The 15773-nt window shown below is 38.5% G+C and overlaps 1 protein-coding gene across 4 annotated transcripts in view; it reads left to right on the forward strand.

The window, feature by feature from the left end:
• Window positions 1–356: 356 nt before the first annotated feature.
• Window positions 357–15773, forward strand: part of USP32 (ubiquitin specific peptidase 32) — a 103288-nt gene continuing 87871 nt past the window's right edge. For 2 of the 4 annotated variants that reach the window (XM_081162141.1, XM_081162142.1), the window contains exon 1: window positions 371–625. In XM_081162141.1, coding sequence (XP_081018267.1) covers window positions 568–625 — 58 coding nt within the window. In that variant the 5' untranslated portion in view covers window positions 371–567. Of the gene's footprint in view, window positions 626–15773 lie in introns of all 4 variants that reach the window. The other 2 variants (XM_081162140.1, XM_081162139.1) reach the window with 2 other exon arrangements.

Consider the following 15773-nt stretch of genomic DNA (forward strand, 5'->3'; position numbering starts at 1 on the left):
CAGGCCCCGCCCGTCCGGCGCCCGGACCCGTGGGCTGGAGGGTCGGCTTCGAGCGCCCCGGAAGTCACCACCCCCGGGCAGGCGGAGGTCCCGGCCTCTCGGCTTCGGATTGGCCGGAAGGTGGGGATGTTGCGTTACGCACGGGGTCCGGCCCCGCCCCTGCGCCCCTGCGCCCCTGCGAGCGGTTAGCGTGGGGCGGGAAGGAGTGTCTGGCCCTTGGCGGCCATTACCCGGAACAATCCCCGGCCTCGGTGGGGCTGGCGGGAGGGGGTTGGGGGGGAGGGAAGTGGGCGTGAGGAGGGAAGGGAAGGGAGGGGAGGAGAGACGAGAAGGGCGGAGTAGGAGGGAGGGGAAGGGGCGGGGTGCGAGCGGGTCACGTGATCCGGCATGGAGGCGGTGGCGGCAGCCGGGAGGAGCCGCCGGGGCAGAAGCCGCACTTGTTAGTGTGGGGGGAGGAGGGGTCCGGGGGACGCTGACACCGTCACCCAGGGACGCCGAGGAGAAGGCGGGGAGGGGGGGTGGGGGCGAGATCAGGCTCCGACCCCCGGCCGAGGGGATGAGGGGAGCATGGGCGCCAAGGAGTCACGGATCGGATTCCTCAGCTACGAGGAGGCGCTGAGGAGAGGTGAGGGGGGGAGGGGTCTGGGCTTGCTGCCGGGAAGGCCAGCGACGGGCTGCCCAGAGGGTGGGTGACCGGGCCAGGGGAGGGGAGGTTGAGGGCGTGGGGCGCCTGAGGCGGAAGGGTAAGGAGGCCAGCGATGGGGAATATTATGGGGAGAAGGGTCGGGTGGGAGCAGTGTTGGGGAATTGGGACTGTATGGAAGGGGGCGAAGGTTTCCCGGAGGGAGAGGTATCTGGCGCTTGCAGGGCAGTGCCCATGCTTTCCGGTGTCGTCGTTATCCTGGATGGGTCCAGGGAAGTCCTCCTCTCCCCCTTTTCTTGAGTGGCACCAGCTCTTGCAACCCCCTCATCTCTTACTGCCATTTTTCTCATCACTCCTTCATAGAAATTTCCAACAACATCCTAATCTCGTACCTAATAGCCTTGCCTGGAAGGGAGAGAGGAGGCGGCTGCGAAGCCCTCTTCTCTTTGCCGGTAGAAGCTCCTTCCAATTGTGGAGTCTCTCCCTTTTCCGAGGGCCTTTGCCGGTCTCTTGGGGGCTATCACCATCCACACCCTTTGAGCGGCTGACTTTGCTAAGAACGACCTGAAATTAAGTTGTGTTTGAGGTGAGATGAGACTGGACAGCTGGTGTAGCCACAAGACCTTGTCTTAGGTTTCATCTCCTCAGATGTTGGCCAGAGCCTTTTATTGCACTTGATCCATGGTGCTCACCCCCTCTCCCTGTAAAATGGCATTCGGAAATCCAGCATTCTGATATTGTGTTATAGCTCCCTGTAGAGACTGGCCTTGCTGCCAGCTCCAGCCTGCTGCTTATTGGCTCTGATGCACAGTATGTTAACAGCCCCAGCCCCCTACCACTTACTCTGATACCGCTGTCCGTCCATGATCGCTAAAGCACACGCTAACTGGAAGTGTCTATTGCACACTTTATGGCAGGAAGGTGACTCAGTTTTTCATGACTGGGATTTGTGTGTGTGTTTGTGTGTGTGTATCAGTCTATGTGCTTCTAATTCTTTGTGACATTTAATGGATTTTCTTGGTAAGAAGTGACAAACATTAAGCAGGTTAGTGTTAGGCATTATTTTTAACTGGTTTCCAACTCAACCATCCATGGTCCAGGTGAGGGTTTTAATAGTTAAGGACATAAAGTGGAAATTAGATTTAAAGTCATTCAAAACGAGAATTTAGTAGTGAACTCTTGTTAATATGTAGGAAGAAAAGGGGTAAGTTCAGTGGGTCATCACCTGAACATAAGAGTTTAGAGGTATTGTGGACTGACCAGAATTACAAAAATACCCTTTTTATGTCTTTTCCTGTGAAACAGTATAATGATTGTTGTATGGACAATCTCACTTGAACTTTTTTCCTTGCCTCAATATGAGAAATATTCCAAATTCTTGATGTGGTTCCAGCTCTAATAGGCTAGTCATTTCTGGGATGCTGTTGAGCCTGACAGGTCTGGCCTCAATTAGGCAATGGCTTACATGGCATGAAAGACGACATCAATCAGACTGATTTATAGCTTCAGGGTTTCAGAAGTGTTTAGTTTCTTAAGTTTGAAGGTGATGTAGCTGGCATTTAGGAATTCTAAAATTAAACTTTTATCTACTCTAGCCTGATTACTCTCATATCAAACTAAGATTGTACCTTTGTATATGAATGAAATTAATAGTTGGTGCATTTTAAACTGATTTGACTTAAATTTGTTACGAAGTGTATGCCTGTTGAATTTTAAAACGTGTTTGAAATAATAAAATATTTGTTCAGACCTTATTTAACTATTTGAATTTATATTTTATCAGTTTTGCTGCAGAGGAAACTTAAAGCAAAAAGAGAGAAGCAAGTTGATAAAATAACATTTCTAAATGTAAACCAGGAGCTGTTTTTTAAGTGGGTGATTCTTTTGAATGTGATACTGTTTACTCTAGCAAATGTCAGGCTTTAATTGGAATTTCTTTTAGTAAGGTATAGAAAAAATTTATGAAGCTGTTGATAGAGCTAAAAAATGGTTTGTGAACTTTTGAGGGGCACTTGAGTAATCTAAATAGGTACTAAAACCTCCATCCATTAGTCTTATCTGCTTGTTTATATTGTACATGGTGAATGGAGGGAGATGAGAAAGGTGGATTGGACACACAATGTGTGTTATATGAATCATTGTATAAGTAAAAAGCAAGCTTGATAAACTACTGAAATACCTATCCCCTTCGCTTTACTTGAAATTATTGAGCACTAAAATAATGCTTAGCCATAATTAGGTAGTATTAAAATAATAGTCAAGTATATATTACCTCATGCAAATTGGACGTGCAGGCAGTTTATCTTGCAGAATGGGGCCCTGGAAATGGAGTGTTATGTTAATGACAGATAACACTTACTGGACCTGAGTGAAATGGCAGTCTAGTCACTTCTTATTTACATTTCAGAAGCTCTAGAAATTAGGAAGATGGTTTTTGCCTACTATTTTGGCTAGACTGTATGTCAGTTATATAAACATTAATAGTTTTCTGAAAGTATACCTCAACATTTTTTTTAAGGGAGATGTCTTAGTGGTGGCTTTTATTGTTGACTTGTATCTGGTTTTCTTGAATATCTTGGATAGAACAAAAAGCTTCCCTTGAAGGCTTGACTTGTTTTAGATTGCATGTATTTTCTAAACTATACCTACTGCAATTAATGGGTACTGAGAATTTAACAGCTGTATTCTTTATTTCTAAGTTTGTATCTAAGTGTGTGGTTTGTGTATTCCTAAAAATTATTCTAAATGCTTAGAATATAGCATTAAAAAACAATGGAAGATGAATTGCAGTTTCAAAGTATTTCGTAACTCCAGGAAAGCTTAAAATCTTCTCCAATTCTTTAATTCTTTTCCCCCTTTCCTCTCTCCTTTTATCATTCTGGAAACAGAATTATAACACTTTTTTCTTCTTCCAAGAATTGTTGAATTAAAATTATTCTTAGCTTTTGCCTGGCCAGCATGGCCCAGTGGTTGAGGGTGGACCTATGAATCAGAGGGTCATGGTTTGATTCCCGGTCAGGGCACATGCCTGGGTTGTGGGCTTGACCCCCAGAGGTGTGCAGGAGGCAGCCAATCAATGACTCCCTCTCATCATTGATGTTTCTCTCTCTCCCTCACTCTTGCTCTCTCTGAAATCACTAAAAACATTAAAAAAAAATTATTCTTAGCTTTTAAATTGTGATAATGAAATACAGTGGATAAAATTTCTTCTAATCTCTTTCCTTAAGTAGAATTTGGCACTTATATTGGATTAAGTCGCTGGGTGATGAACTATAACATGTCAAAAAGTTATGTTGTGGATACACGTTTTTGAGTGTCCCTTTGCTCATTAATTACTCAAATTTTTACTGAGCACTGCCTATGATTTAGGCACTGAAGGAACAAAGATTATTCAGACCCCCTCTCACTGAAGTGTATATACCTCAAGATGTATTCAAGACTATCCATGGGGGGTCAGGAGATGGGAAAAAAATTTTAGAACTTCTTTTTAAAGTTCTATTTTGTGTATGTTTGATAATGTACATAATTTTTTTTGAATGACAAAGCCAGTTTATTGCCCTGGGTTAAACCAGTGGACAAAGAAATTGGTGGGGGTGGGGTTAGGTGGGTACAGAAAATTGGTGAACATTTCCTCAGGGCCACTGCTGAGTTCTTGGCACTCTGGGAAGCTGACCCGTGCACTACACGTGTTTGTCACCTGCTCACAGGCCAGCCCCCCAAAGTTTGAGCTGCAACCCAGGGATCTGGGGAGCAGGGCTCCTTCTATCCAGGGTGCTGCCCATGGAGTCAGTCACCTGTAGAGGTCTGAGCATGAAGGCAGGGGCTTTGTCCTTAGGAAGGTGTCATGGTGGAGGAGGAGGAAGAGGCTGCCTACTTCTTCATGGCAGGGCTTTCAGCAGTGCCAGCTTCTTGGGTAGGCTGGTGCTGGCTTTCATCACCACAGCACGTTCAGCCTTCTTCCAGATCCCGACCTTCAGGTCCTTCTTGAGCTTTTGCTGTTGCACAATGCGTACCTTCTTGGGGGCGATAACAGGACCTCGGTTTCTCCAGCCTGGTTCTGCTCCTAGGGCACCGCCACCGTTACCACCACCGCCGTCTTGCTCTTAGCGGTCCGCTCCCTGTGCCTGGAACTTGCACTGCCTCTGCGCCATGCTCGGACCTGCCTACAGAATGCTTTTTAAAAGTGGAATATATGTGTATCATTTATAAATGATTAACATTTAGTATATTAAGTTCGACAGTACTGTGGAAGTAAATGCTAGTGGAATGCAGTGTGTGGGGGGGTGTATTTGGTGGCCTGCAACTGTCCTAACACTACACATTTCATAGTATGTGTTCAAAAATTGTGTTAAAGAATTTACTTTTCCTAGTCACTTAAAGTTTGTTGTGTTTGCTAGTGGAATAATTAAACATATAATAGTTGAAGATTCTGGTACTTTTCATTTTGTCTATCCACCAACCCTAATATGATCTAAAACATTGACTCTCAAACAAGATTTTATTCCCCAAGTTTCATAGAATTAATATTAAAATTCCACTAGTATTATATCACCTATGATGTGATATTAGCTGGTTTAGCATAATATATCATTGTACGAATCAAAGTTGAATTCACAGTTGGTACCTTCTGGGATCCACTATTCTCTCTTATTAGAGCACTTATTTGCCTTCATCTGAATTTATTAAATTTACCAGTGAACTTTCTATCTTTAGTATGGAATTGTAAGTTTTGGTTCAGCCTTTGTAAGTATACCTAGGCAGCGGTTATTAAATGTAAAGGAGAAAAACAGGTCAGAGGTGGATAGTTTTGAATTAGTCTGCTTATAAGTAGTCACTTAAGTAGTTACAAAGGTGCTGGTCTTCATAATGTCCAGTTTGACACTCCATAATGAGTGTCAGTGGTAAAGAGGAGATAAATATATCAATGAACCCTGGGTTTGGGGGATGAGCAGAATGAGGTGATATCACTTGATGGTTAATGGCCTCCCCATTTACCAAACTGGACAACTGTTGTTTTTTTTTCTTGTTTCTTGTTTGTCTTTGTGCTTGGTTAGTAAGACTTCACAGTGAAAACATTCAGGGTTACCTTCCAGAAAGATATGTGAGTAACCTAGAGTTGGGAATGTGGTGACCGTCCAGTAGCCAGGTGTTTTCTCAGGAGAAAGGGAAGATTTTTGGCACTTGGTTATATGATAGGTCACAGGAAAAATCAGGGTAGTTGTTATTATTATTGCTGTCACTATAGAAAATCTGGTTTTGGAGCATGAGAGATTAATGCTGAGAGTTTGGATTAGAAGCTTTAATGTTAAACAGCTGCAGGAATGGTAGGATTTTATTTATGAATTCAGAGTTGGTGGTTTGATAGTGGTACTGAGAAGACTGAGATGGAACTGACAGTGCTTTCATACTGTATCCTGTAAGCATGACTTTTCAGGGCTTGTTTATATTTCTGCTTCTACCTTTTGGGCTTCATGATATTTGTGTTTAAATTGAGACCCTCTACCTCATTCTGCATGCCAATAAGTTCTTTCATCTAATAATAAAGTGCTCTTGGAGGTCAGAGGTGGATAGTTAACTACTGACATAAAAACCTGAAAAATTAACTTTTTGGTATTTACTGTTGTAGTCAGAGACACCTATTAGAAGACCTAACCAGAGATGAAGGCCTTCATTTTTACATCCTTCTTTATTAGAGTTTTAATATTAATTAACATAAAGCTCTCTTTATTTTAGGGAAGTCCTAAGTTTATCACTATCTTATGAACAAAGTCCAAGAAAATTGATATTATGAAACCTTGCTATAACATGGTTCTTGGAGTCCTTGATATTGGACTACATTAAAAGCAAAAGAAGCCCTGGTCGAGTAGCTCAGTTTGTTATATAGCATTGTCCTGATATGCCAAGGTTGTGGGTTGGATCCCCGGTCAGGGCACATACAAGAATCAGTCAATGAATGCATCAGTAAGTGGAACAACAAATCGATGTTTCTCTGTCTCCCTCTTTCTCTAAAAAATAAATAAATAAAAATTTTCAAAAAGGAAAAGCTATGCTAAAATGAGGTTTTACAGAGGAAGTTTTCCAGCTTCTCTTTTGTTTCTATAAAGAAGTTATATTGTCTCAGCATCTTACCCCTTACAAGGTTTGCTATGGTTTCTTGCCCTTTCCTAGTGACTTGTGAGAGTCTAGAGAGATTCCATTATGAAAGGACCCTTTTATCAAGGTAGGTCTCCCCTAGTCTGTCCCATGACAGTAAATGGCACCATTATTCCAACCCAATCGCTAAAGCCAAAAATATAGAGATATCCTCACTTCTTTCATTGTCTGACCTATCCTTTTATCTCCAGTTTGAGCCTGTTACCTAGTCCTGTTTGGTATCCATTTCAAACTGTTAACTTCTTCTCATCTTCACTGCCACTACTCTGGTTCCAGCTGCCATCATCTCTTGCTAAGATAGAGTGCAGTGATTTCCTATTTTCACACAGTAGCCAGTGCAGTCTTAAACTCCAAATCAGATCCTGTCATTCCTTTTCTCTCAGCATGTTTTTTTCTCAGCAAGGAGAAGCTATTTACAAATATTCACATGTCTGGCCCATTCTTTAGACTTGAAGTCTCAGTTCCGATGGCCTCAGTGAGGCCTTCTTTTATCACCTTATATGACGTTGTCTTCTGTCACTATTGCACTACTCTGTATAGTTTATTTATAGCCTTTATCACATGCAGTTGATATTTATTGTCAGGCATGATGCTGAATCCCCATTGCCAGGATAGGTGCAGAGCTTGGTTTATTTAGAGTGCTCAGTAAATACTGGGTGGCTGGGTGAATGTATGAATGTATAAATGTATAAATGGTGGAGAGAAGATTTAGATAATTTGCATAATGTTTGTAAGATTGGGGGGTAAAGAATGGACCGCTGACAGGGATTAAGTATACTAAGCAATGTATTCATCTCAAAATTTCTATTAAAGGTTTTGAATGGTAGTTAAAAATGTAAGAGCCTTAAATGTAATATGTGATTTTTGTCTGTTTAGTTCAATTTAAAGTTGATACCTAATAATATAAATTCCTGAGTAGTCATGAGAAACTAGTATGACAGTAAGTATTGTGCTTATGAACACTTGAGAATGCCTTTTGGTAATATATAACATTTAATTAACTTTGCACATGAAATGATTTATTTTTATACAATGATCTTTATGTACATTTCATCCATGATGATAAGTATCATTCTGCTGCCATATGTGAGGTTAGAGTTGCAAATTTATATGCTTAAAGTGTTATATAGAGTTACTTTGGAAGCTAAGAATAAAATTCACACATTCAAAATGCTGTCTTATTGGTTCTAAATAACTCAGGTGAATTTAAACTAAATTTTATGAATATCTTTAGTTTTTTTTGTTCTAAGATTCTTTTTCTCTTACACTCCATGGCTAATGTTTCCCCTTCCCTTATCAGTCTTTTAGTTTTAATTTTTATTACAGTGATATGTGGACATAATTTATAATCAAATGGTTACATGGGACTTGTTCTGAAAATAATAGTACTACTGTTATTCATTCTCCCTCACCAGTATTTCTCTACTCATTGACCAACACTTTTAGCACTTCAAATTTATTAATTTGGTCTTTACCTTTATATCTCAAAATAATACGCTTATAATATGCTACTTTTTTCCCCATTTAAGGGTATTTATTGGCTTCTTACTATAAAAGATGAGGATTTAGCCCTGTCCAGTGTGGCTCAGGGTTAGAGTGTTGGCCCCCACACCAAAGGGTATCGGGTTCGATTTCTGGTCAGGGGCATGTAGCTGGATTGCAGGTTTCATCCTGGCTGAGATCAGGACGCATTCCGGAGGCAACCAATTGATGTGTCTTTCTCACATTGGTGTTTCTCTCTCTCCCCTTCTTCCCCCCATCCCTCCCTCCTTTCCACTCTCTAAAAATATTCTTGGGTGAGGATTAACAATTAACAACAAAAATTCTTACATCTCTACTATCTACTCTTTAGTTTCCAAGAGGCTTTCTGTTTTTACCAGTTATTCTGAAATTACTTTTTAATAATCCATATACTTGATCGCTGGTCATAGGAGTCTTAATTTAAGCCTCAGGGCAGGCTCATTGCATTGATCAGTTAGAGACTGGGGTAGGAGGAAGACATTGCAGTTTTCATGATCATTTACCACTAGACTAGAAAATTCCATATGGGTGTGGACATGTCTTTCTGATTACTGCTATATCCCTAGCACTTGTACAGTACTGGCCATATATTAGCTACCCAATATATATTTGTTTAATGAGTGAATTATATATCAAAGTAATCTTTTCTAAAACCTAGATTGAACTTTTAGAGGAAACTTGGTTCAGGATGTGTGTGTGCTCATGTATGCATGCCCTGTGGCTTAAAACTCATATTTTTGTATTTCTAAATACATCGTTTGCTTTTAAAAAATGGTTAATTGTATTAAACATCATTATTTCATTTTGGGTTCTGCTTTATTTTTATTTATTTCCAATTTTTATTGACTCCAGAGAGAGGAAGGAGAAGGGAGAGATAGAAACATCAATGATGAGAGAGTCATTGATTGTCTGCCTCCTGCATGCCCTCTGCTGGGGATTGAGCCCCCAACACTGAGCATGTGCCCTGACTGGGAATCGAACTTCCATCTCCTGGATCATAGGTCGATGCTCAACTGCTGAGCCACGCCGGCCAGGTTGGGCTTTGCTTTAAAGTTGGTTTTGGAATCTGTTAGTGAGCAGCTGTGTTGGGAAGGTGTGGTAGGTTTGTAAGAGTTGTTAGATTAATACATTTGGTTTAGAGATTTAGTTTATGCAAGCCTCCATAAATGAAATCTTTCAGTGTGTGGAGTTTTATAGATCAGAAGTTATTCTTTGTCAGAGATGCTAACTTGAGGCTACCTCTTTCCAGCTGATTATGGAAGGACAAAAATTGTTTATTTAAAAACCACTTTGTACTGTTTGCAGCACAGATAGGTGTTCAGCATATGCCTGATCAAGAGAACCAGATGGTTATAGTCATTACTGTCTTTTTATGATTGTTATATGTTGCTTTTTAAAACCAATAGTTTTATCTTATTTAGTTTTAAGATATACTTTTTAATTTTAATTTCCATATCTTCTTCTCAATGTTTAAATAATATGCAGCTCATATCTCAAACTCCCAATTTGCAGGTTTATGTTTTGCAACCATCACCAATATTCATTCCAGAATTTGTTCATCTTCCCACAAAGAAAATCTGTATTCATTATTTAATAACTCCATTCACCTTTCCCCTCATACATAGAGAAAAAGTTGTAGTAGTTGTGATAACTGATGCTCAGTGACCAGTTACGGATGTTGAAAGAAGTGATAATGGTTGGTCACTGATCATGATGTGCATCTTTTATTTCCATAGGGATTTGTGGACTGAAGAGCTAGCAATGAAGTTTGCACTTTATGCAATTTTTTATAGTTAATATAATGTGGTGACTGAAATTCGAAGTGTTTGTGGGGGGACTTGTTAACTAAACTGTAGTAACTGAAATTCATGCATATAGTAACCATGCAAAGCAAGAACTACTATCTTAAAAAGAATCAACCTTAGTTTCTCTAATTGTTTGTGAAATACACATTTTGGTGAGGATTCAGTTTCTCAGGAAGGAGAGAATGTGCGGGTGGTTTGTAGAGGAAAGGATGCGGGACTTACCTTCATAACTTCAGTTGTTTTCTTACACTTACAAAATTATTTGAGCTTACTGCCTTTAATATAGACGGTATATGATGCTCTTATTTTCTATGGGAAGATTTTTAGGATTAGATGTTTTTAATTTCTTACTCACCTTGTGCAATTGATTAACGAAGATATTCTTTTTTCACCAGAAAGATTTAATTACTTGGCTATTTATTTTAGATCATTCATAGTTAAAAAAAATTGTGAACAGCCTGAGTGTCTATCAGTAGGAGATTGGTAAAATAAATTGTTATATCCATACAATGAATATCATACCTATTAAAACTGATACTGTTCAAGAATATTTAGGCCGTAGCCAGTTTGTCTTAGTGGTTAGAGCACTGGCCCTGGGACCAAATGGTCCTGGGTTTGATTTCGGTCAAGGGCACGTACCTCGGTTGCAGGCTCGATTCCCGGCCCTGGTTGGGGCACGTGCAGGAGGCAACCAATCAATGTTTCTTCTTCCCTCCCTAAAGCAATGGAAAAAATAATCTTGGGTGAGGATTTTTTTAAAAAAGTGAAATAATATAATTTGTGATCAGATTTTTGTAAAAGTGATATACATGTAAAGGAAAGCAAACTTGAAGACTATATTGCAAAACATTAACAGGTTATCTCTGTGTTTTGAAGTTGTAGGTTATTTTTATTATCTCCTTATGTCTGTCTCAGAAACATTTTTTAAATTGTATTTTTAAAACTATTTTTCTCATTACAGAAAAAAAAGCATCATCATCATCATCTTTTAGTCCTCTTTATGAATCACTAATGTTTCTTTCCCATTTCCATGTAATAAGTTTCATTTCTTTTGTTATTCCAATGGGATTAAAGTCCCATTGTAAAATGTGTGTGATTTAAAAAAATTTTTTTTAAATGTTTTTATTGATTTCACAGAGAGGAAGGGAGAAGGAGAGAGAGATAGAAACATCAGTGATGAGAGAGTCATTGATTGGCTGCCTCCTGCACGCCCCCAACTGAGGATTGAACCCGCAACCCAGGCATGTGCCCTGACCGGGAATCGAACCCTGATCACCTGGATCGTAGGTCGATGCTCAACCGCTGAGCCATGCCCGGCCAGGCTGAATGATTTTTTTTTTTAATGTTTTAATTGATTTTAGTGAGAGAAGGAGGGAGTGGGGGGGAGAGAGAGAGGATCGGCTGCTTCCTGCAGGCCCCTGAAACCTGCGCCTGTGCCCTCACTGGGAATCCAACAGCGTTCTCCTGGATCCTAGGTTGATATTCAGCGCTGAGCCATGCCTGGCTGGGCAAAGAGATGGTATTTTAAAAGAGGATTAGGTGTTCAGTTGGTAATGCAAGAATTAGGGTGGTATACGTAGAGAAGGAGGGAACATTGTAAGCAAAGGCAAACAGGAATGTCAACTAAAATCCAATAGCACTTTTGCAAAATTTGTTTAAAATTATAAAAACACTATAACAACACTACTGAGAGGTTGGAAAGGGGAGAAAATTCCACTAATGATCCCATCATCTAAGAGACAATTATTTGCTTTTACTCTATTCTCAAATAAATGTTTTATATTGTTTTAATCATAACATACATGCGATTTTGTATCTTGTTTTTTCCCCTGAGATGTCTGCATGCATATAGTTTAAAGTGTTAGTTTGTATGCTATTTGTTGAATCAGAAAGTTAGCTAATCTTTCTTGACATTTTCTCTTTCCCCCAAAGAGACCACTTAATATTCTTTTAGTCGATTTTGGTATTTGGCAAAGCTTTTTCAGTTTTAGGCATTGTCTGTTGACTTCTCACTTCTGAGCATGAGATTTTAGCCGCCTTCCCTCTCCTTTCCCCTTAGCCACTTCCCTTTCCCCTCCCTCTCCCTATTCATTCTACCACAGTAGTAGTGGTTATATGCTAATTATGCTTAGATAAATATTCATTGTTTACCTTATTATCATGTACATGTGATTCATAGCTGAAGTTATGTAGTAAGCTATGATTACTTTTCTACACAATTTTTTGTTTGGCCTAGAGCTAATAATTGTGGTTTTATTTGTGTTTGTTTAGTATTTGAAGTATTTAGCACTAATTCAGCGTTGTGGTGTCACTTGCCCAAGTCTCCTCTCGAGATGATCAGATGTCAGTTTCTTCTAATGTTTTCATGCAGCCTTTGGACCGGCTTCAAACTGGACTGGTTCCTCTTTGAACCTTGTCCATAATTATGAACCTGGGAATTTCCTCCACCCTTATCTCAGGGATTCTCCTGCACTAGATCTTTTGTAACCTCTATCCCATGCCTTCTGCTTTCTGAATTTTCTCTTGTTTTGGTGGATGATTTCCTCCAAGAATTTTTTGAGAAAAAGTTTATGTGAGGCAAATTATTTGAGATTTGTAAGTCTGAAAATAGCTTAAATCTGTCTTTATACTTCATTGAAAGTTTTTTTGAGTTAGAATTCACCCAGTCCTCCAATCTTCCTCCCCTCTGGCAACCACCAGTCTGTTCTCTGTATCTGAGTCTGTTTCAATTTTGTTTGTTCGTTTATTTTATTGTTTAGATTCCACATATAAGTGAAATCATATGGTATTTGTCTTTCTATGGCTGACTTCACTGATTATAATACCTTCTAGGTCTATCCATGCTGTAGAAATGACACTCAATTTTGACTCATATCATTTTCTGAAAGTGATATATGAATGTTGATTTTAAAAAACATCAGAAATTGATATTAAAATTTGCAAAAAAATTCTTTGTTAATTGATAAAATGATAGCTTGTTTTAGTTTATTTTTTGGGTTAGTTTTCTTTCTCCACAATATTGGTAGTTGCATTTCCTCATTATTTGTCTTTTTTACCTTTGTTTCCGTTTATCAACAATTCTTATAATACATGCCTTGAATGTTAACTGTCTGACAGATTTGCTACAAATATTTTCTCCTATTGGCTTACCATGTTATTGCTATTTTTTGCTATTGTTTTTAATGTGCATAAGCTTAAAATTTGTATATAGTTAAATCTGTCATTTGTTGTGTTTTGTATTACTTCTGAAATTTCACATTTTTACTCTAAACATATATCTTAAAAATAATCGGTTTTAATAATCTATGACGGCATATTTTTAGTATTTAACTTTTTGTTATTCGCCTGAAATTTATTTTGGAGTACGGTAAAAGTTAATATCTAAATGTCATGGTTTTTTGTTGTTGTTGTTATTCTTTTTGCTTTTAAGCAACTAATCTAATATGAGCCAGGGAATCATTTCTATTCCTATAAAAAATCTTTAAAAAATTGAGTATGTGTAATAACTCCTATTTTGCCTCATGCATTCTGTTCTAATTATTCTTCCATGTAGTCTTACATCAGAAACTTGTGCATTTCTCAGAGAAACTTGCTTTGTATTATGTGAAGTCTAGACTTCCTTATTTTAAATTATTTTGTTCTGCTTTGGTTGTTTGGGAAATGTTTGTACACTTTTGCTTTTATGTAATAAAACTTTAGAATGTTGCCATTTTGAGGTTGTTTATAAAACTATATATGGTTATCAGGAATTGCTGTGTTAATTATGTACAATAAGGAAAATGAACTCTTAGACTTCTCTTATGTTTACTTTTTTGATAGCCAGATTCAGTTCTTGGTTTTAACTGTTTTGTTTTTGTTTTTTATTTAGGACCTCAGTTTAAAATATACTTTCCCTTCAGCTTTTTTTTTTTTAAATCTTAAAATGGCCCTATAGCTAGTAGCCTTATTTCTTTTGAACCACAGTCTTTTGGTGAAAAGATTTTTCTCTAGTAGAGAAGCTCCTTTAAATCTTCCTGTCAGGATTTCTTATTAACTATAAGCAATAGAACTCCCCTCCTTCTTGATTTCTGTAAAGTAAAAAAATTACACCTTCCAATAAAACATTTTAATCTTTATATTAACTATAGTTTTAAAAATCTACATTAAAATAAATAAGCAGCAAGTGGTACACTTCAGTACTGTAGTACAGCGTGAGTGCTTTATTATCTCTATGGTATTCCTCTTGCAGCAGGAAGGATGGAATTATGTTTTCTGAAACAGTAAATTTGGTTAGGTGGAATTTTTACTTAGTGTCAACCCTTGCAGTTTCTTTCTTTTTGTTTTTTTAATTCTCAACAAAGGGTATTTTTTTCCATTGCTTTTCAGAGAGAGAGAGGGAGAGAGAGAGAGAGAGAGAGAGAGAACACATTGATGTGAGAAAGACACATTGATTGGTTGCCTCCTGCACACCCCTTGACCCAGCCCCCTGATCGAGCCTGCAACTGAGGTACGTGCCCTTGGCTGGAATTGAACCCAGGACCCTGCAGTCTCCCAGCCAGTGCTCTAACCACTGAGCAAACCAGCTAGGGCTGCAGTTTCTTTTTATTTGTTTGTTTCTTGCCTGTTAGTTTATATGTTTTTTTGAGGTATATGGGTTTCCTTTAAAAAGTATGCTTAAGCTTGGCTGGTGTGGCTCAGCCATTGAACATTGACCTATGATCCTGGAGATCGCAGTTGGATCCCTGGTCAGGGCACATGCCCGGGTTGCAGGCTTGATCCCCAGTGGGGGGGATGTGCAGGAGGCAGCCAATCAATGACTCTCATCGATGTTTCTCTCTCTCCTTCTCCTTTCCTTTCTTTGAAATCAATAAAGATATATTAAAAAAAAAAAAGTGGCCTTAAGATTTTTTTTATCCACTTTAATGATAGCAGTGTGTTTCTGTTTCTGGAGGAAAAGCAGCACCACAATTTTCAACCATAGATTTAAATTAGAATATTTTTTAAATTATAGAAATTAAGACTCAAAAGCAGACTCTTACCAAATCTAACTAAATATCTATTTTTTCTACAAGTGCAGTGGAATTCTTCAGTTTCAAATGTCAGAGTACTAGAACTATTACTATTAAAAACATGAATTAATTTTTCATGTCATTTTGAAATCTACCCTTTACATAAGTTTGAATTCAAGGCCAAACTATTTTTGATAGTTTTGTTCTAGTTTTTCTCATGTACTTATTTGTATTTTAATAAAATTACATATAAAATTATATTTATAAAAATGTCTTCTCTGAATGAATCCTTTTAGTGATTTGTTTCCTGATGACTTTATAACCATTACCATGAAGTCACAGTGTAGAATAATGAAAAAGTAATAAAATTTTTCTGTATAACTAGGACAAGAATTCCTTGGGGAAATATTGAGTGAATGATTACAGGAAGGTAATTCTTTAGTTACAGATTAGTTGTCTTAAAAGTTAAATTCAGCTTTAAAATGTGGTCATTTTAAAAGACAAACTCATGAAGAAACTAGAGTAACTGAATTAATTAGAGCTTGGTTGATAAGGTAAACTGGAAAAACAATGAACATTTTATTTAAACAAAATTACCGTTCACTTAGTCCTGGCCTGTGTTGCTCAGTGGTTAGAGCACCAGCCTGCACACTGATGGGTTGC

This window comes from Miniopterus schreibersii (genome assembly GCF_964146895.1).
Source record: "Miniopterus schreibersii genome assembly, chromosome: 16".
Classification (NCBI taxonomy): domain Eukaryota; kingdom Metazoa; phylum Chordata; class Mammalia; order Chiroptera; family Miniopteridae; genus Miniopterus; species Miniopterus schreibersii.